General features: G+C 44.5%; 1 protein-coding gene across 1 annotated transcript; it reads right to left on the bottom strand.

Moving 5' to 3' along the window:
- Positions 1 to 2394: 2394 nt before the first annotated feature.
- LOC125518270 (beta-glucuronosyltransferase GlcAT14A-like) lies at positions 2395 to 7527 on the bottom strand. Its single transcript, XM_048683167.1, has 4 exons — positions 6593 to 7527; positions 5800 to 5875; positions 5607 to 5722; positions 2395 to 3374 (listed from the first exon to the last, which is right to left on the bottom strand). The coding sequence occupies exons 1-4, from the start codon at positions 7200 to 7202 to the stop codon at positions 2860 to 2862; spliced, it is 1317 nt and encodes a 438-aa protein (XP_048539124.1). The 5' UTR covers positions 7203 to 7527; the 3' UTR covers positions 2395 to 2859.
- Positions 7528 to 21437: the final 13910 nt, after the last annotated feature.

Genomic DNA, 21437 nt, shown 5'->3' with positions numbered 1-21437 from the left:
AGGTTGGGTTTCTAGTCGTATGCAGGTCATGTCGGCCCAGTAGCGGGCTGTTTTTGCTTTATTTAAAAAAATTAAAAAAAACGGGACTAAAGGTCCCCAGACCACGACGCGCCTCATGCCACGTGGTGGGCCTTTGGCCCCGGTTTGTGTTGAACCGGGACTAAAGGGGGGGACCTTTAGTCCCCACCCTTTAGTGCCGGTTCCGGAACCGGTACTAAAGGTCCTTACGAACCGATACTAAGAGTCATTTTTCTACTAGTGACTGGTCTTGTCCTCAGCAACAGTTGATGACGCTCAAAGAATCCGACTATGCTTCTACCCTGTTAAAACCCAAGGAGTTCGCCAAATTTAAACCATCTCGCATTGCCATTGCTTCGATCGTGACAACGTCAGCTGCGAAGGGAATGAATCTGCATAAACCTGCAATAAATCTTCCCTTTTCATCTCTTAATATACCTGCAGTAGAACCCTATCCTTCATCTCCATGGAATGAAGCACCCACATTTAGCTTTATAAATCTTGCCTCTGGTTTCTTTCACTTGTATTCCACCGGTTCCCTCTTCTTTGATAGAAATTTCATGTAGTTTCCCACTATTGCTAGAATTGAGGTATGCCACCTGAAGTAAGGAGGACAAGAATCATGGTGGGTGTGACGTCGACGAAGCCACCAGAGATACTAACAACCGGCCGTGATTATCTCTTTGTCAGTTATACTTGGTATGATCGACAATGGTTGGTCAGGTTACAACAGGAGGAATTCTAATATGGCTGACCCTGATCAGTCTACTTGTACTGCATGTTCAATGCAATCAGTCGGCCCTAGTCCGCCCACATGCTTCTCGCCAACTCACACTGGAATAGCATATGCCGCATGTCTTCAAGATCCCTATGGCACACCGGACATGCCCCGTCAACAGGGATGTGCCTATTAGCAAGAATGGAGTTTAGCGGTACAATTCCACGCAAGGCACGCCAACAAAAAAATTGTATTTTCCGTGGCACTTGTAACTCCCAGAACATCTTCCAAATCGTTGCCTGCATAGTACTGGTGGATGCTGAATTCGCTAGGGATTGACCCCTAAACTTGTGTGACCATTGTTCATGATAAGCACTCCTCACAGAAAATATTCCATTCCTTGTAAGATGCCACGCAATGAAATCATCAAAAGGTTGGAAATTTAGTGGTATTTGCAAAATTCTATTTACGTCGACGGGGTAAAAGATGTCTCGTATCAATTGTTCATCCCATTGAGCGGTGAGTAGATCAATGACCTCTACCACCCTCGAAATCAGAATCTGTCGGCGAGGTGTTATCACCCTTCTGTCCGGGCTTGAGGGTATCCATAGATCATTCCATATACTTACATTTTCCCCCGAACCAGTTCGCCAAATGTACCCTCTTTTAAACATAGTCAAACCCGCCACCAAACTCTGCCATGTGAACAAAGACCCATTCTTTGGTCCAACGTGTAGTAGGTCCGTATTTGGGTAGTATTTTGCCTTCAAGATGCGAGCACAAATGGACTCCGGCCTTGTGATCAATCTCCAACACTGTTTCGCAAGAAGGCCAAGTTAAAAGTGTGAAGATCGGGGAAACCCATGCCACCATCACACTTCAGAATATATAGTTTCCACCACGAGAACCAGTGCATTTTTTTTGGTTTTCTTCATCATCTCCCCACCAATACTGAGCAATTACATTTGTGATATCCTTGCAAACTCCCTTAGGTATACAAAAAACTGACATAGCGAACACATGAATGGATTGAGCCACTGCCTTTAACAAAATTTATTTCCCTCCCGTTGACAGTTGCTTTTCCATCCACCTCTTCAGAAGCTTCTTGATTTTTTTTCACAAAAGTATTCGAAGCTATAGCTTCTATCTGTTCCCACCATTGCAGGTAATCCAAGATACTTATCTGAGAGAGCTTGGTTGATAATGTTTAATTCCTGGCACATCTCATCTCTAGTTTGCATCAGAGTATTTGGACTAAAAAATATGCTTGATTTACCAACACTTACAAACTGTCCCAAGTTGACACAATAAGTTGACAGAATAAGTCTCCAACACTCGCTGTAAGGAAGTAGCATTTAACATATCTGCCCTCATGAGAATCAGAGAATCGTCAGCGAATAAAAGGTGTGAAACTGACGATGCATTCCTGCACACATAAGGTCTGTTAATTCACACCCAGGAGGTGTTTCATACAGCAATGCAAACATCAGATATTCCAGTTGTCAACAGATACAGCAATGCAAACATCAGATATTCCAGTTGTCAACAGCACATATCACATTTGAACTAAAATCACGACAAATATTTTGGAGTATGCATCTTTACCAAAGAAAGAATAAGAAGAAACAGTGCATAAGATAATTTTGTATACTCAGCCGTGGGAGAAAGAAAAATAATCAAAGAATACATGTACGCAACCAAAACGTAGCAGTTTGCCTGGAGGAATCCACAATTAATACAACGAAATCTCATGCACTTGTAGGCTCCTTCCTAAGGTAGATCGAGCCCAAACGGTTTCTACAAGAAGAATGGACCACCTTGGACAACAGCCCGCAGCGCTGAGAGACCGGAAAATTCCAATATTATTAATATGATATATTCTTCTAACATAACCTAATGAGCTATTAGTGGTGTATAATCTCTGCCTGCTACGGCGGTCGTGGAATCCTGCTGTACGGTAACTCAACTCAGAAGTGGTTGTCTATAAGGAACACCTATCAGATCACTCCATCCGTGCGGACTGTCGACACTGTGTGCCGTTTCTTCAGCTAGTAGAATGACTAGCTAGTGGCTCAACCGCTCAGATTTTGACAAAAGGAACCTACCCTCGAACCATCAAGTTTTTATACGCAATGCTTGTCATCGAAGCCTTCCTCGGTGAGCAGGCCTGTGACGAGTTTCTTTATCCTGTCCGCACCAGGCCCCGGGCGGAGATCTTGTACACGCTCGACGCTGAACTGTTTCCCTTTCACTGTTGTATTCAACAGATCCAACCATCCACCGGGCACGAATCCATCGGGTTGACGGCCCAGTATTTCCTGATCAATCTTGTCTAGGACAGGGTCTTCTCTTCCAAACTTCCTTGCAAAGGGAGCATTGCTGCTAAGCATACCGTCAAAGTCATTGAGGGTGAGGTAATGAGGATGCTGCTTTGGTGGGTTATCCCAGGAAATGAAATGCAGGTCATGGTTGACTGTGGTGTTGCGGAACTCTGGGACATTGCAGATGACTGTGTGGAAGTAACCCTCCGGAGAAGAGAGAAAATTGGCATAATACATCAGGACTGTCCTTGGAAGATTGTCCCATCCCCATATGCAGTATTCAATAAACCGATGAGTAAGCATCATCCATGCAGAGCCTGAAATATGATAAATGGAGCAAAACATGTATTAACATTCCACAAGTACAAAGTGGAGGGAAAAATAAAGAATTATGAATACCACATGTAATACAACAGAATTGCGCAAGAACTAACTAGTAGTGGTGCGATACAGGGATGCTTCAATTAGCTGTAGTCTGATCTACCAGAGGTACTACAAACTAAAATGCAAGGACGATTACATAAATAAAGAGCAGTATGTAAAGCTGATGCCTAATTATCATGTACAAGGTAATTTAATAACAGTGGTAAGACTTACTGAGAGCGTATCATGGTATGGGCAAACACAATTTTAGTCACTTTTTAAGCAATGACTTGCGAAATGGGGATTGCCATGCCACAATAGCAACATCAGTTGTGCAATGGGAATATGTTATTGCCAATGCAGGATGATAACTGTCCAAGGTGATGGAGGCAAAGGTAGGGAGACGAGGACTGAGAGTGCCATTCTAACACAGCCACGGCAGGGGGTGAGAGGGGGAAGAGTCTGACCAATGACCAGGACTAGCAGCAGGGAGTCCAAACAGAGAAAGAGCTATTTTACGGAAGAGTATTGGATCAGCATATCTGTCAGGAATTGTATTGTGTTGGGAAAGGCCTTAAGCCCAAAGGCCAAACATTCACAGTATGGATGGCATGCATTTGATAATGATTCAAGCAAAGAAGAACCAACATATTCTCTCATTTCATATGTATCTAATCAGCTAATCTCCTCAGCCATGGCACGTGGCTTTCTTGAGCACGTAGTTATTCTGTTGTGACTCTAGGTTCACAACAATTGATGATTGCAGTGCTATCAATCAACACCAAGCGCAGTATATAGTTTTGATGCATGATATAAATGTTTAGATAAACTCAACTTGTAGAAATAGAATTCCCATTGAATCAGGTTACTAAACAAAAAATAATGTTCTAGAATGATCAATTGGTTCATGATGGTGCTTACTTAAAAGGAATCAAGATAGCTATTACTTGTGCCATCTTTGGTCCAAAGTTACTCTGTCTCTATAGAGGGGAAAGTCCCTCTAAAGACATCAGCGGAGCAAAAACATAACACCGGCCTAGATATTCTAAATGTAGTACCCTTAAAAGCAGACTTTTTATGCCTGGGGAACTACATAACAGCATTGTGCGGCACACTTGAAGAACTACAATGAAAGCTATCAGCGCCACCTCAAGTGATATCTTCTAAGGATATTACCACTTTCTGGATGTAGGGAATAAAGTGCGCACACTATGATGTACCATCTGCTTCCAAACTAATCCCTCCGTCCCATAATGTAAGACGTTTTTTGACACTCACTAGTAGTGTCAAAAAACGTCTTAGACTACCCACAGTGGGAGTAACATAGGTGGTAACATCACACATATCTAGATAAAATAGATGATGTGGCAAACAATTAATGAAGAAAGAGAGACATGTGGTAACATAGCTAGTTACTAGTAGTATGAGTAACATCACACATATCAAGGCAAGATGAGTTTATAACCTAATAAATGAAGTGTTGCATGACACCATACATATGTTACTCCCGACTATAGAGGTAGTAACATAGACTAGTAACATATGCATGTTACTAGTCTAAGTTACTCCCCATTGTGGCTAGTCTTACACTATGGGACGGAGGGAGCAATTACTAATCATTTCTTGACACTCAATAATGAGAGATTCTGGTGATATAGGAAGTGACAAGAATATACTCGTATTTATTAATGCAAGTTTCCAGAAATACTACTAGGTACTAGTGATAATTAGCATTAAATGATGGAACATTACACTAGTAAAACTAGGTTTCAAGTGGGCACTAAATGTTTTAACCACTGAACTAGTAAAACATGAGAACACTATCATATAAGAGCTGATATCATGGCTCGTGCTTACCAAAAAGAGTAAGCCTTTAACACAAAGATGTAAAACAGAAGTGTTCCTTATGCAAGCCTCTCAAGCATATTCAGTAAGCAGCAATAGGATGAGGTCTGAGTAATAGTACTCCCTCCGTCCCAAATTCAGCGACACTTATTTTGGACGGAGGGAGTCGAACATAATTTCACTAAGAAATAATAATTAAATGTAAATGACACAAGAATGTAAATGCATGGTTTAGCAACTAAAATGAGAAAAATACACGAGATGGCGCAAGTGCAGAAAAACGAATAACACAAACAATATAGCTCACACATTGCGTTAGCCACTAAGGAGGAGGCATTTACCAGTGAAGAGCTTGAATGCGGTCGGCACACTTCTTTTCTCTGTGATCCAGAAAACATCGGACTTCTGCAGGCTATATAGGCCTGGGTCGACGATCACGGGCTTTGCCCTCTGATACCTGCACAGAGACATTTAGCCAGCGCCCAACTTGTATGTGAACAAATAACAGCACTTTGAGCAAAATTCGATGCTTACTCCTTCCATCCGATGTCACTGGTATGCTCGATGAAGTTAAGCTCCCTTGGCAGGCCAGAGAGCACATACAACAGATCTGCAAATAATGCAAGAGAAGTCAGATAAACAGGGAGCTGTGCTATGTTAATCCTATATAAAGTCCTACTATCTGCTTCCTCAAAGACAAATCCTAATAAATTAAAGACAAATCCTAATAATTAAATCCAAGTGGGGTGGTAGGCATAGCATCTAAGCTGGCACCACTGCAGAAAGGAAGATGAGCACAGGGCAGATACCGAATTTGGAACGACCCACTTTATTCCCATGAACAAGTAGAACAATCCAGAACAATCCAATACAGGAGTAGATCGACACAGGAAAGGTGGGGCAAGATTGGGTTGAGGAGGAGAGACCAGCAGAAGCATCCATATAAAGAAAGAAACGCCCAAATATGTGGCTTACTCCCCCATATACCACCTAGAACGGACAGAGGCGATCAAATCCAACAAAATCCCCAAAGCAGTGGAAGCAACTGTGCATAAATTAACCTAGACAAGGCACTTCAATTAATAAGCGTATAAAAATCGCGTCTTTTTCCCCGACAGTTCGACATAACCACCGGCGTCCAGTTTGAAAATTGGAGTCCTATAGTGGCCTCCAGTGACCGCGGCATGGATTCGATCTCGCCGGAATCGGCGCGAGGGCGAGCAGAGATCGGCCGTGGAACCGCGAAATTCGGATCGGAGGTGGCGCGTTGGTGCGATCCAATCGCGGAATTGAGGTGGGGCTGCAGATCGCATCTGCCTGCGCTTACCGTCCTGCGAGACGAGGGGGTAGTCGGAGGCGGAGAGGTTGATGAACCAGTCCCAGTCGCCGCCGTCGCGCAGGAGGATGGCGGCGGCGTGCAGCGTGTTGGCCACCATGGTCGGGCCCCGGTAGGTGACGAGGTTGGCGCGCGTGACGACCTTGACGTTGCGGAAGCGGGAGTAGACGGGGTCTGCGCGCACGGCGGCGGCCAGCTCGGCGCGCTCGGCGGCGGGCGCCTCGAGGTCGAGGTGCAGGACGTAGCGGTTGGCCGGGTGGTAGAGCGCCCTGAGCGTCCGGCGCAGCGCGACCCCGTCCCCGGCGGAGCCGGACACGAGGTAGGCGATCCTGGGCACGGCGCGGTGCGGGCGGGCGCGCGCCTCCTGCTGCTGCTGCCGCAGCTTGGCCTCGACGAAGAGCGGCTCCCCGGGGGCCGCGGAGGGGAGCGGGGAGAAGGAGAGGAGCAGCGCCCGCGACGAGGAGAAGAAGAGGGAGGCCGAGATGAGGAGCGATGAGAGCAGCACGGACGCCAGCAGCGGCGCCGCCCACCGCCTGTGGTGGTGCACCCCCGGCGCCGATCCGCCCCCGCTCCCCGGCGACGGCGGCTTGGTCTCCATCATCGCGATGCCCGCCCCGTCCCCCTTCTCAATCTGCGTGTCCACCTGTCCGCCCCCTCCTCCTCCTCGTCCGGCCTGGCGTCCGGCGGGATCGCGCTGCGTCCGTGGGGATCAGTCGCCGGGGCGCGCGGCGGCGGTGGTGGTGCGGGATTAAATGTGGCCGGCGACGGTTGGTGTTGGTGTTGTGGCGTGTCGTGGGGGGTGGGGTGGGGTGGGGTGGGGGTGGTGCTGGTGGTGGTGAGACTACCGCTCGCTCGCTCCCCTCTCCTCTCCTCTCTCCTCCCTCTCTCCAGGGGCGGCAGGGGCGGGTCACGAGACGAGGAGGCCGGAGGAGGTCGCGCGGAATTAAGCGCAAAAATCTACGGGGGAAGCCGTGCAGCCCTCCGGTTGGTGCGTGCGTGCCTGCTGACGGTGGGACGGACGAGCTGACTCGAGTCGGGTTGGCCAATGCGCACCGCCCGGTGGATCAGTGGAGTGAGGGGCTGGGTTTGGAATTTCGGTGCCCAACGGGGTGCGAGATGCCCTCATCTGGGATGAACTTTCGATGTTTGATTTGTTTGTACTCCATCCTAAGCCAGCTTAAAAACTATGCTGTCAGATGTCAGTTACTTTTTCTTCCGACTTCTAAATATAGACGTGAGGATCAGAGCATCTACAACCGCGAGTAGCTAATCCAGCCCCTCAAACACCCGCGTATGCGTTCGGCACATTCATCATGACCCGTGACCGGTCATGCCTCATTTTGTTTGTCTCTGTAGCCGTCTCCCTCATACTCAAACATTTATATCTATGCAATTTATGCAACGTAGACAATAAACCTATGTAGATCAACAAACAAGGAACAAACAAACATAATTCGAATCGTAATTCACATCGCTGCAGTAATCGGACAACCAAAAGAATAAGTTTTCATCGTCAGACAATACTCAAACGTAAAAAGGAATAGATAAAACAGAGAGACGGAGAAGGGAGGAGGAAATCATCATTTCCTCGCCAACCCTCATCCTTCAGCAGCTGGAGTGGCGTTGTCGTTAGAGCTGGAGCCGTCAATGAGGCCCGAGTCGGAGGAGGAGATTTGTTAACCGACATCCTCTGGACTGCGCGGTCCTGCTCCTTGGCCAGTTGGGTCGCCTTCGCCTTGGCGAGGCGAGACGCTTTGTCATTTTTGCGGCGGAGCAGCCATGTGTCAGTCTTCGCTGTCGTGAGGGAGTACGTCCTCCGGATCCACCGGCGCGCACACTCTTACCCGACTAGGTCATGTTTTTATGACCAAGCATTGTCCGGACTGTCCGTCTGGTCAGCTTGAGGAGCCAAGTGGAGTGAGGGGCTGGGTTTGGAATTTCGGTGCCCAACGGGGTGCGAGATGCCCTCATCTGGGATGAACTTTCGATGTTTGATTTGTTTGTACTCCATCCTAGGCCAGCTTAAACACTACTGTCAGATGACAGTTACTTTTTCTTCCGACTTCTAAAGATAGACGTGAGGATCAGAGCATCTGCAACCGCGAGTAGCTAATCCAGCCCCTCAAACACTCGCATACGCGCTCGGCACATTCATCATGACCCGTGACCGATCACCCCTCATTTTGCTTGTCTCTGTAGCCGTCTCCCTCATACTCAAACATTTATATCTATGCAATTTATGCAACATAGTCAATAAACCTATGTAGATCAACAAACTAGGAACAAACAAACATAATTCGAATCGTAATTCACATCGCTGCAGTAATCGGACAACCAAAAGAATAAGTTTTCATCGTCGGACGCTACTCAAACATAAAAAGAATAGATAAAACAGATAGACGGAGAAGGGCGGAGGAAATCATCATTTCCTCGCCGACCATTGTCCTTCAGCAGCAGCTGGAGTGGCGTTGTCGTCGGAGCTGGAGCCGTCAATGAGGCCCAAGTCGGAGAACGAGCAGATTTGTCATCGGACATCCTCTGGACCGTGCGGTCATGCTCCTTGGCCAGTTGGGCCGCCTTCGCCTTGGCGAGGCGGGACGCTTTGTCATTTTTGCGGCGGAGCAGCCGTGTGTCAGTCTTCGCTGCCGTGAGGGAGTGCGTCCTTCGGATCCACCGGTGCACACACTCTTACCCGACTGGGTCATATTTTTATGACCAAGCATTGTTGTCCGCCCGGTCAGCTTGAGGAGCCAAGTGGAGTAAAATGTAATGGTAGACTATTATTTTGGACCAAACATAGACAAAATAGATAGGCATGTGTGTGTGTATAATGACATGGTGAGTAGTAGAATTTAATACTACTATACTTTGGCAGTTACTAGAGATTTTTTAGGGCAGTTACTTTGGATTGAAGACAAAAGTAAGGATAGAGATGCTGTCGCAAAAGTAAAATCTAGTAAAAAAAATGCTTTAGAGGCTTACATCATTGATTGCTATAAATCATTAGTAGTCTGTTCTTCCAGAAAACATAGAAGCATAATCTTATTAAACTAAAACTTGGTAACTTTCATTATTAAATAGAAACAATATTTTCTATTTAGGTTAAATATATCTTATACTTCTCATGAAAATTGCATATATAATCTTATTACATGTTTTAACTAGCATATGCATATAAAAAACATCGGTCAAAAGTGTATTTACGAACATATATTATGTTTCTGTTACTCAAATGTGGCAGAGCGAGCGTGCTCCTGGAATTCTGAACGAATGCTCTATGGTGCGCCCAATCCCATGCGTGAATGTCAACGCGATGACACGTGGCAATTCCCCGTATGCGTGTTGTTCGCTCGTTTGAACCTCCTAGAGAAAACGACGCAAACGTTCCCTCCATCCACCCCCAAGAGAAAACAAGACATGCATCTGCAAAGTCCTCTCTGTCTAGGATGACAACTACAAAAAAAATGTGTGGCAACTTCTTTGTGTACCATGGCATTCTTTTATGTTGTACCATGGCAAATCCTGGACATGCGTTGTAACTTCCTACTTTGTATCATGGCAAATCTTTTTGCTACAACGTGGCATACTTTTTATACCAACATGGCAAGCAGTTTTCTATTCTATGACATGGCAATTCTCTGCTACAACATGGCAAACCATGATCATGAGGCAAAAATATTTGATGTAGCATGGTAAATCCTAAACGTGTGGGAAACCCTCTGTTGTATATCATGTCAATTTTCTCTGCCACAACATAGCAAATCATAACACATGGCAAGTTTCTCTACTGCAACATGACATATTCTCTCTCCACAACATGGTGCATCATGGCAATCCTCTAGCGGTGTGTGGGGAAGAGGATGTGGGGTGTCGTTCACTGGCTAAAGTCTCCCAGAGAGAACGACGTCGTTCACTCATTTGAGCCTCCCGAAGCAAACAATCGTTCACGTCAGGGGCACTAGGAGAGCATGTTCTCCCCCTGTTAGAGATTTAGAGTCCTTCTGTTAATATCTCGCCTGGTATGAACTTTCAATGCACTATCTTTGAAAAAAAAATCATGTTTGCTCGTTTGTTATCCACAACTCCACCGCATATCAACTTAATATTACAACAAAATGACATTTACTTCTTTTTTCGATGGACAATTCCAAAGATAGACGTGAGGACAAGGATACATATAATAATCAAACGATGAAAAGTGGAGTTTAATGTTATAGTTCAGCCAGATGACAATTTAACTGTTAGTCTATTTTCCAAAGACATGCACTTTACACCAAAGATAAGCAAAATGATAGGGATGTGCACAACCAAATGGTGTCAAGCCGTAGAAATCAATACAATAATAGTTTACACCATTTCTTCAAGATAGTTACTTTAGAGCAAAGACAAACATAAGGATAGGGATATGTACAATGAGGTGATGTTGTAAAAGCATTTTTGCTATATAATCACATACTTTAGGGGTCGCGCTATTCGTCACCCTGGATGAGGAATAGTTATTCTTCACCCCCCTCTATTTTACCATCAATGCACCGTAATTTACGTTCCGTAAGTTTTGTCTTATTTCCGACGCAAAAAGGGATCGTAAGAAAATATATAATCGGCGTAAAAAATATTTTATGTTATGTAAAATTACAAACGTAAAAACATAGTCTAAAATACACATAAACTGCAAATTTTCTTGTCTTATGACCTATATTTTTATTTTCTTATATCAAATTTTACGTAGTGAATCAATAGGAATGTAACTATTTGAATTCGAAACGTAATTTCATTATGAAATGATCGTAAGATTACCTCGGGTGAAGAATAACTTATTCCGCATCCTGGGTGATGAATAGTAACACTACATACTTTAGAGGCATAAATCATCACATGTTGTACTGAATGCTTGAAGATAACTCATACTAGTACTACATGTTATGTAGTAAAGACGCAGTCAAGCTTGTGAATTTGATTATTAAACTGGAAATATCCCGGTTTAGGTGAATAGTTTTCCTAGATTTATCACAAAGTACATGTATAGTGTTATTTTATACCCATTATTTCACTTTAGATCTTTTTGAAAACCACACCATATATCGGAAATCCAATGCAGCTCCCAGGTGCATGTGCTCCTGCGTGCAAAAAATGATTTTTGAAATGTAAAAAAATTCCCACAAAAAATTGATGTGTTCATAGTCACATCCAAATGCTACTTGCAAATTTTTAGGTCAAAGGGTAAAGCATTTTGGCATGCGCAAAAAAAATTGAAACCCAAATGTTACACCCAAATTTGATTTTCTTTCGCCAACGAAACACTGCTACTCCATTCGTATGAAAATTGTCAAGCATACTTGCGATACTAACACAAACATCTACAAAAAAGTCAAATTTTTTTACTATTTTTTTGAATTTACTGTTCATGCAGGAGCAAATGGACCAGAAAGCCAAAACATACTCCCCATCATATATTAATTAATACAATGTGTTACACTTGTTTATTAGAAAAATTGACATGTAGGACGGGACATCACCCGCTAACAACCCTTTTGCCCTATTATGAAGATAAAATTTAGCTATCTCGTGAGCCACTTTGTTTCCCCCTGCTTATCTTCCCAATGGAGCACTGAGAGACTAGCTCAAGAACCTCAAGGTTCTATTTTAAATCCACGAGGCGACCTGTGAAGAACATCATCACACAAATATATTTTTTCACAAAAGACCGTCAGTTTCCACCATTGTAGGCTTGTTTAGCGTAACCGACATGTAAAGTCCCATGATGCATGCTTGGAGTTTAGCTTCCTCAATGCTTGAACAGGCAAAAGAAATTCCCAAGATGAAAGGAGCACCAATCGATCATGATCTTGTACCACAACCCTAGTAGCGGTAATTGCGTCCTCTACAAGACTAACATCAACATTAATCTTGACAGAACCTACAATGCCTCCCAATTTGAAATGGTCTAGATAGGTGAAGAGTGACTAGTTTGATGCATAGCATGTTTACCTTTAACATACTAGATAATATTATAAGCCTTTGAAACTTGTCCACGAGTTGTCTAAAAAATTAACCGACATCGAGATATAAGCTTTCCCATCCTCCAAGATCATGTTATTTCTTAAGTGTGAAGCTCGCTAGAATAAAAGGAGTAGTTGAGTATGAACCTCCACATCCACCTTATCAAGCAGGAGGAGTAGCCAATCCTTTCCCTCTCATTTCAGAAAACCCCCCATAGGCAAATTCCAAATTTAGCGAACTGCGAGACAAAGCCCCGTGCCTTAGAACAACTAGCAAAAGATCATTGAAGGTAGGGATGAAAATAGAGCGGAAACGGACGGAACTGAGTGCTATCATATTTGTTTTCATATTTTTTTGCAGAAGCGGAAACGAATACAGAAACCCCGGAAATGAATACGGAAACAGATACTACCGGAAACGGACATGGAGCGAATACAAAGCGGATACGGAAACAGAAATAGGCATTGATCGGAACTTAAAAACCCCTTGAATCATAGAGAAATACACACAAAACAAACAAATTTAATGAGTTGTCAACATGGCTACAAAATAATATCATTATGTTAGCAACTTAGCATAGTATTGTAGTAGTACCGGACAATTGCGTATAGGGTCAAGCTGAGTACATGTGTGGTAGTAGAAGTTGAGCCTTAGATCTATTCTACTAATTGTGTCATTGTGTTCTCTTTGGTGGTTGGGCTATGAAGCAGGTATAGGTCTATAGTAAAAACAGAAATTCCATATTCACGGAAATGGAAAGTTCCATTTCCATGCATGTCCCACCGGAAAACACCGTTTTGTTTTTGTTTCCGTTTCCGCATAAAAAATTCCATTTCTACTTCCGTTTTGCAAATTTCTGTTTCCGTTTTCATATTTTCTCTCCGTTTCCATTTTTCCTCCGGAAAAACGGAAAGTTTCCACTCCATTTTCATCCCTAATTGAAGGCATTCTCTTCAGCTATACCACAAAATGGTGCAAATATTGCAAGAAATCTGGGGATGACAAAGTATGGCCGTCCGAACCGCTAAACTGTTAGAAGATGCCATTGAGGGAAACACTTTAACCTTGGGAGAAACATCACTCTTCCACACAAGGTTCCATATTTTTCCTATATCCATTCCCGACTTCACTATTTTTGCTGGCATCTAAGTTCATCTTTTCCTGTAGCGCCAACTTGTGTGCACTCCTCACAGGGAAATTTTCATTCTTTTTCAAAGTGTGAGGCAATAAAATCCTCCCCTACCATGTTAGGAACACAGGCGCGAAGCATCTCATCAACATCATGATGATATTTTTTTCTACTTTACCAAAACCTCATCCCACCTTCTCGAAATAGGGATAAAAGGCCAGAGACTCATTTTAGTCTTGATCTATTTCTTGTATCATCATATATTTGGAGCTCAGACTTTCTAGGGACGCATTGTTGGAAATATGCCATAATTATATTTCCTTGTTCATGATAATTGTCTATTATTCATGCTATAATTGTATTATCCGGAAATCGTAATACATGTGTGAATACATAGACCACAATGTGTCCCTAGTGAGCCTCTAGTTGACTAGATCGTTGATCAACAGATAGTCATGGTTTCCTGGCTATGGACATGGGGATGTCATTGATAACGGGATCACATCATTAGGAGAATGATGTGATGGACAAGACCCAAACCTAAGCATAGCACAAAGATCATGTAGTTCGTTTGCTGTAGCTTTTCTGGATGTCAAGTATCATTTCCTTAGACCATGAGATTGTGCAACTCCCGGATACCGTAGGAGTGCCTTGGGTGTGCCAAACGTCACAACGTAACTGGGTGACTATAAAGGTACATTACAGGTATCTCCGAAAGTGTCTGTTGGGTTGGCACGAATCGAGACTGGGATTTGTCACTCCATATGACGGAGAGGTATCTCTGGGCCCACTCGGTAATGCATCATCATAATGAGCTCAATGTGATCAAGTGGTTGATCACGGGATCATGCATTACGGTACGAGTAAAGTGACTTGCCGGTAACGAGACTGAACAAGGTATTGGGATACCGACGATCGAGTCTCGGGCAAGTAACGTACCGATTGACAAAGGGAATTGAGTACGGGATTGATTAGGTCCTCGACATCGTGGTTCATCCGATGAGATCATCGAGGAGCATGCGGGAGCCAACATGGGTATCCAGATCCCGATGTTGGTTATTGACTAGAGAATCGTCTCGGTCATGTCTGCTTGTCTCCCGAACCCGTAGGGTCTACACACTTAAGGTTCGGTGACGCTAGGGTTGTATGGATATGAGTATGCAGTAATCCGAAAGTTGTTCGGAGTCCCGGATGAGATCCTGGACGTCACGAGGAGTTCCGGAATTGTCCGGAGGTGAAGAATTATATATAGGAAGTGTAGTTTCGGCCATCGGGAAAGTTTCGGGGTCACCGGTATTGTACCGGGACCACCGGATGGGTCTCGGGAGTCCACCGGGTGGGGCCACCCATCCCGGAGGGCCCCATGGGCTGAAGTGGGGAGGGGAACCAGCCCATAGTGGGCTGGTGCGCCCCCTCTTGGGCCCCCCATGCGCCTAGGGTTGGGAACCCTAGGGGAGGGGACGCCTCCACTTGCCTTGGGGGCTACTCCACCCCCTTGGCCGCCGCCCCCCTAGGAGATCCCATCTCCTAGAGCTGGCACACCCCCCCTAGGGGCCTATATAAAGGGGGGGGAGGGAGGGCAGCCACACCTCAAGCCTTGGCGCCTCCCTCTCCCCTGCTACACCTCTCCTTCTCGCAGAAGCTCGGCGAAGCCCTGCTGCGATCACTGCTGCATCCACCACCACGCCGTCGTGCTGCTGGATCTTCATCAACCTCTCCTTCCCCCTTGCTGGATCAAGAAGGAGGAGACGTCATCCGCTCCGTACGTGTGTTGAACGCGGAGGTGCCGTCCGTTCGGCACTAGGTTATCAATGATTTGGATCACGACGAGTACGACTCCATCATCCCCGTTCTCTTGAACGCTTCCGCACGCGATCTACAAGGGTATGTAGATGCACTCTCCTCTCGTTGCTAGTTGACTCCATAGACCGGTCTTGGTGAAACATAGGAATTTTTTTTTCTGCAACGTTCCCCAACAGTGGCATCATGAGCTAGGTCTATGCGTAGTTACTATGCACGAGTAAAACACAAAGTAGTTGTGGGCGTAGATATTGCCAATTTGCTTGCCGTTACTAGTCTTATCTTGATTCGGCGGCATCGCGGGATGAAGCGGTCCGGACCAACCTTACACGTACGCTTACGTGAGACCGGTTCCACCGACTGACATGCACTAGTTGCATAAGGTGGCTGGCGGGTGTCTGTCTCTCCCACTTTAGTCGGATCGGATTCGATGAACAGGGTCCTTATGAAGGGTAAATAGAAATTGGCAATTCACGTTGTGGTTTTGGCGTAGGTAAGAAAACGTTCTTGCTAGAACCCTATTGCAGCCACGTAAAAACTTGCAACAACAATTAGAGGACGTCTAACTTGTTTTTGCAGCAAGTGTTTTGTGATGTGATATGGCTAAAGTTGTGATGAATGATGAATGATATATATGTGATGTATGAGATCATGTTCTTGTAATAGGAATCAGGACTTGCATGTCGATGAGTATGACAACCGGCAGGAGCCATAGGAGTTGTCTTTATTTTTTGTATGACCTGCGTGTCATTGAGAAACGCCATGTAAATTACTTTACTTTATTGCTAAACATGTTAGCCATAGTAGTAGAAGTAATAGTTGGCGAGCAACTTCATGGAGACACGATGATGGAGATCATGGTGTCATGCCGGTGACAAGATGATCATGGAGCCCCAAGATGGAGATCAAAGGAAGCTATATGATACTGGCCATATCATGTCACTATTATTTGATTGCATGTGATGTTTATCATGTTTTTGCATCTTGTTTACTTAGAACGACGGTAGTAAATAAGATGATCCCTCATAATAATTTCAAGAAAGTGTTCCCCCTAACTGTGCACCGTTGCGACAGTTCGTTGTTTCGAAGCACCACATGATGATCGGGTGTGATAGATTCCAACGTTCACATACAACGGGTGTAAGACAGATTTACACATGCAAACACTTAGGTTGACTTGACGAGTCTAGTATGTACAGACATGGCCTCGGAACACAAAAGACCGAAAGGTCGAGCATGAGTCGTATAGAAGATACGATCAACATGAAGATGTTCACCGATGTTGACTAGTCCGTCTCACGTGATGATCGGACACGGCCTAGTTAACTCGGATCATGTTATACTTAGATGACATGAGGGATGTCTATCTGAGTGGGAGTTCATTATATAATTTGATTAGATGAACTTAATTATCATGAACTTAGTCTAAAATCTTTACAACATGTATTGTAGATCAAATGGCCAACGTTGTCCTCAACTTCAACGCGTTCCTAAAGAAAACCAAGCTGAAAGACGATGGCAACAACTATACGGACTGGGTCCGGAACCTGAGGATCATCCTCATAGCTGCCAAGAAAGATTATGTCCTACAAGCACTGCTAGGTGAAGCACCTGCTCTCCCTGCAGAACAAGACGTTATGAACGCTTGGCAGACTCATACTGATGATTACTCCCTCGTTCAGTGCGGCATGCTTTACAGCTTAGAACCGGGGCTCCAAAAGCGTTTTGAGAGACACGGAGCATATGAGATGTTCGAAGAGCTGAAAATGGTTTTCCAAGCTCATGCCCGGGTCGAGAGATATGAAGTTTCCGACAAGTTCTTCAGCTGTAAGATGGAGGAAAATAGTTCTGTCAGTGAGCACATACTCACAATGTCTGGGTTACATAATCGCTTGACTCAGCTCGGAGTTAATCTCCCGGATGACGCGGTCATTGACAGAATCCTCCAGTCGCTTCCACCAAGCTACAAGAGCTTTGTGATGAACTTCAATATGCAGGGGATGGAAAAGACCATTCCTGAAGTATTTGCAATGCTGAAATCAGCAGAGGTAGAAGTCAAAAAGGAACATCAAGTGTTGATGGTGAATAAAACCACTAAGTTCAAGAAAGGCAAGGGTAAGAAGAACTTCAAGAAGGACGGCAAGGGAGTTGCCGCGCCCGGTAAGCAAGCTGCCGGGAAGAAGCCAAAGAATGGACCCAAGCCCGAGACTGAGTGCTTTTATTGCATGGGAAGTGGTCACTGGAAGCGGAACTGCCCCAAATACTTAGCGGACAAGAAGGCCGGCATCACGAAAGGTATATGTGATATACATGTAATTGATGTGTACCTTACCAGTACTCGTAGTAGCCCCTGGGTATTTGATACCGGTGCAGTTGCTCACATTTGTAACTCAAAGCAGGAGCTGCGAAATAAGCGGAGACTGGCGAAGGACGAGGTGACGATGCGCGTCGGGAATGGTTCCAAGGTCGATGTGATCGCCGTCGGCACGCTACCTCTACATTTACCTACGGGATTAGTTTTAAACCTTAATAATTGTTATTTAGTGCCAGCTTTGAGCATGAACATTGTATCAGGGTCTCGTTTAATACGAGATGGCTACTCATTTAAATCCGAGAATAATGGTTGTTCTATTTATATGAGAGATATGTTTTATGGTCATGCTCCGATGGTGAATGGTTTATTCTTAATGAATCTCGAGCGTAATGCTACACATATTCATAGTGTGAATACCAAAAGATGTAAGGTTGATAATGATAGTCCCACATACTTGTGGCACTGCCGCCTTGGTCACATAGGTGTCAAATGCATGAAGAAGCTCCATGCAGATGGACTTTTAGAGTCTCTTGATTACGAATCATTTGACACATGCGAACCATGCCTCATGGGTAAAATGACCAAGACTCCGTTCTCAGGAACAATGGAGCGAGCAACCAACTTATTAAAAATCATACATACTGATGTGTGCGGTCCAATGAGTGTTGAGGCTCGCGGTGGCTATCGTTATGTTCTCACCCTCACTGATGACTTGAGTAGATATGGGTATGTCTATTTAATGAAACACAAGTCTGAGACCTTTGAAAAGTTCAAGGAATTTCAGAGTGAGGTTGAGAATCAACGTGACAGGAAAATCAAGTTCTTGCGATCAGATCGTGGGGGAGAATACTTGAGTCACGAATTTGGCACACACTTAAGAAAATGTGGAATAGTTTCACAACTCATGCCGCCTGGAACACCTCAGCGTAATGGTGTGTCCGAACGTCGTAATCGCACTCTATTAGATATGGTGCGATCTATGATGTCTCTTACCGATTTACCGCTATCATTTTGGGGCTATGTTTTAGAGACTGCCGCATTCACTTTAAATAGGGCTCCGTCGAAATCCGTTGAGACGACACCGTATGAATTATGGTTTGAAAAGAAACCTAAGCTGTCGTTTCTAAAAGTTTGGGGATGCGATGCTTATGTCAAAGAACTTTAACCTGAAAAGCTCGAACCCAAGTCGGAAAAATGCGTCTTCATAGGATACCATAAAGAAACTATTGGGTATACCTTCTACCTCAGATCCGAAGGCAAGATCTTTGTTGCCAAGAATGGATCCTTTCTAGAGAAAGATTTTCTCTCGAAAGAAGTAAGTGGGAAGAAAGTAGAACTTGATGAAGTATTACCTCTTGAACTGGAAAGTGGCGCAACTCAGGAAAATGTTCCTGAGGTGCCTGCACCGACTAGAGAGGAAGTTAATGATGATGATCATGAAACTTCAGATCAAGTTGCTACTGAACTTCGTAGGTCCACAAGGACACGTTCCGCACCAGAGTGGTACGGCAACCCTGTCTTGGAAATCATGTTGTTAGACAACAGTGAACCTTCGAACTATGAAGAAGCGATGGCAGGCCCGGATTCCGACAAATGGCTGGAAGCCATGAAATCCAAGATAGGATCCATGTATGAAAACGAAGTATGGACTTTGACTGACTTGCCCGTTGATCGGCAAGCCATAGAAAATAAATGGATCTTTAAGAAGAAGACAGACGCGGATGGTAATGTGACCATCTATAAAGCTCGGCTTGTCACTAAGGGTTATCGACAGGTTCAAGGGGTTGACTACGATGAGACTTTCTCACCCGTAGCGAAGCTGAAGTCTGTCCGAATCATGTTAGCAATTGCCGCATTCTATGATTATGAGATATGGCAAATGGATGTCAAAACGGCATTCCTTAATGGTTTCCTTAAGGAAGAATTGTATATGATGCAGCCGGAAGGTTTTGTCGATCCTAAGAATGCTGACAAGGTGTGCAAGCTCCAACGCTCGATTTATGGGCTGGTGCAAGCATCTCGGAGTTGGAACATTCGCTTTGATGAGATGATCAAAGCGTTTGGGTTTATACAGACTTATGGAGAAGCCTGCATTTACAAGAAAGTGAGTGGGAGCTCTGTAGCATTTCTCATATTGTATGTGGATGACATACTGTTGATGGGAAATGATATAGAATTCTTGGAAAGTATAAAGGCCTATTTGAACAAGTGTTTTTCAATGAAGGGCCTTGGAGAAGCTGCTTATATATTAGGCATCAAGATCTATAGAGATAGATCGAGACGCCTCATTGGTCTTTGACAGAGTACGTACCTTGACAAGATTTTGAAGAAGTTCAAAATGGATCAGTCAAAGAAAGGGTTCTTGCCTGTATTGCAAGGTACGAGATTGAGCTTGGCTCAATGCCCGACCACGGCAGAAGATAGAGAAAAGATGAGTGTCGTTCCCTATGCCTCGGCCATAGGGTCTATCATGTATGCTATGCTGTGTATCAGACCTGATGTAAACCTTGCTGTGAGTTTGGTAGGAAGGTACCAAAGTAATCCCGGCATGGAACACTGGACAATGGTCAAAAATATCCTGAAGTACCTGAAAAGGACTAAGGAAATGTTTCTCGTTTATGGAGGTGACGAAGAGCTCGTCGTAAAGGGTTACGTCGATGCTAGTTTCGACACAGATCTGGATGACTCTAAGTCACAAACCGGATACGTGTATATTTTGAATGGTGGGGCAGTAAGCTGGTGCAGTTGCAAGCAAAGCGTTGTGACGGGATCTACATGTGAAGCGGAGTACATGGCGGCCTCGGAGGCAGCACACGAAGCAGTCTGGGTGAAGGAGTTCATTACCGACCTAGGAGTCATACCCAATGCGTCGGGCCCGATGACTCTCTTCTGTGATAACACTGGAGCTATTGCCCTTGCCAAGGAGCCCAGGTTTCACAGGAAGACCAGGCATATCAAGCGGCTCTTCAACTCCATTCGTGAAAGTGTTCAAAATGGAGACATAGAGATTTGTAAAGTACATACGGACCTGAATGTAGCAGATCTGTTGACTAAACCTCTCCCTAGAGCAAAACATGATCAACACCAGAATTCCATGGGTGTTCGATTCATCACAATGTAACTAGATGATTGACTCTAGTGCAAGTGGGAGACTGTTGGAAATATGCCCTAGAGGCAATAATAAAATGATTATTATATTTCCTTGTTCATGATAATTGTCTATTATTCATGCTATAATTGTATTATCCGGAAATCGTAATACATGTGTGAATACATAGACCACAATGTGTCCCTAGTGAGCCTCTAGTTGACTAGCTCATTGATCAACAGATAGTCATGGTTTCCTGGCTATAGACATGGGGATGTCATTGATAACGGGATCACATCATTAGGAGAATGATGTGATGGACAAGACCCAAACCTAAGCATAGCACAAATATCGTGTAGTTCGTTTGCTGTAGCTTTTCTGGATGTCAAGTATCATTTCCTTAGACCATGAGATTGTGCAACTTCCGGATACCGTAGGAGTGCCTTGGGTGTGCCAAACGTCACAACGTAACTGGGTGACTATAAAGGTACATTACAGGTATCTC

This window comes from Triticum urartu, chromosome 7 (assembly GCF_003073215.2).
Source record: "Triticum urartu cultivar G1812 chromosome 7, Tu2.1, whole genome shotgun sequence".
Lineage (NCBI taxonomy): Eukaryota > Viridiplantae > Streptophyta > Magnoliopsida > Poales > Poaceae > Triticum > Triticum urartu.
This window is presented reverse-complemented; position numbering and strand designations above follow the sequence as displayed.

What these genes read in the sequence shown, in the direction of transcription:
- LOC125518270 (XM_048683167.1), bottom strand. Translation starts at nt 7,202, where the DNA reads ATGATGGAGACCAAGCCGCCGTCGCCGGGGAGCGGGGGCGGATCGGCG. An exon ending in CCCCCTCGTCTCGCAGGACG is followed by an intron (nt 5,876 to 6,592) that starts GTAAGCGCAGGC and finishes CATTATTTGCAG; the next exon opens with ATCTGTTGTATGTGCTCTCT. An exon ending in AGTGACATCGGATGGAAGGA is followed by an intron (nt 5,723 to 5,799) that starts GTAAGCATCGAA and finishes GTCTCTGTGCAG; the next exon opens with GTATCAGAGGGCAAAGCCCG.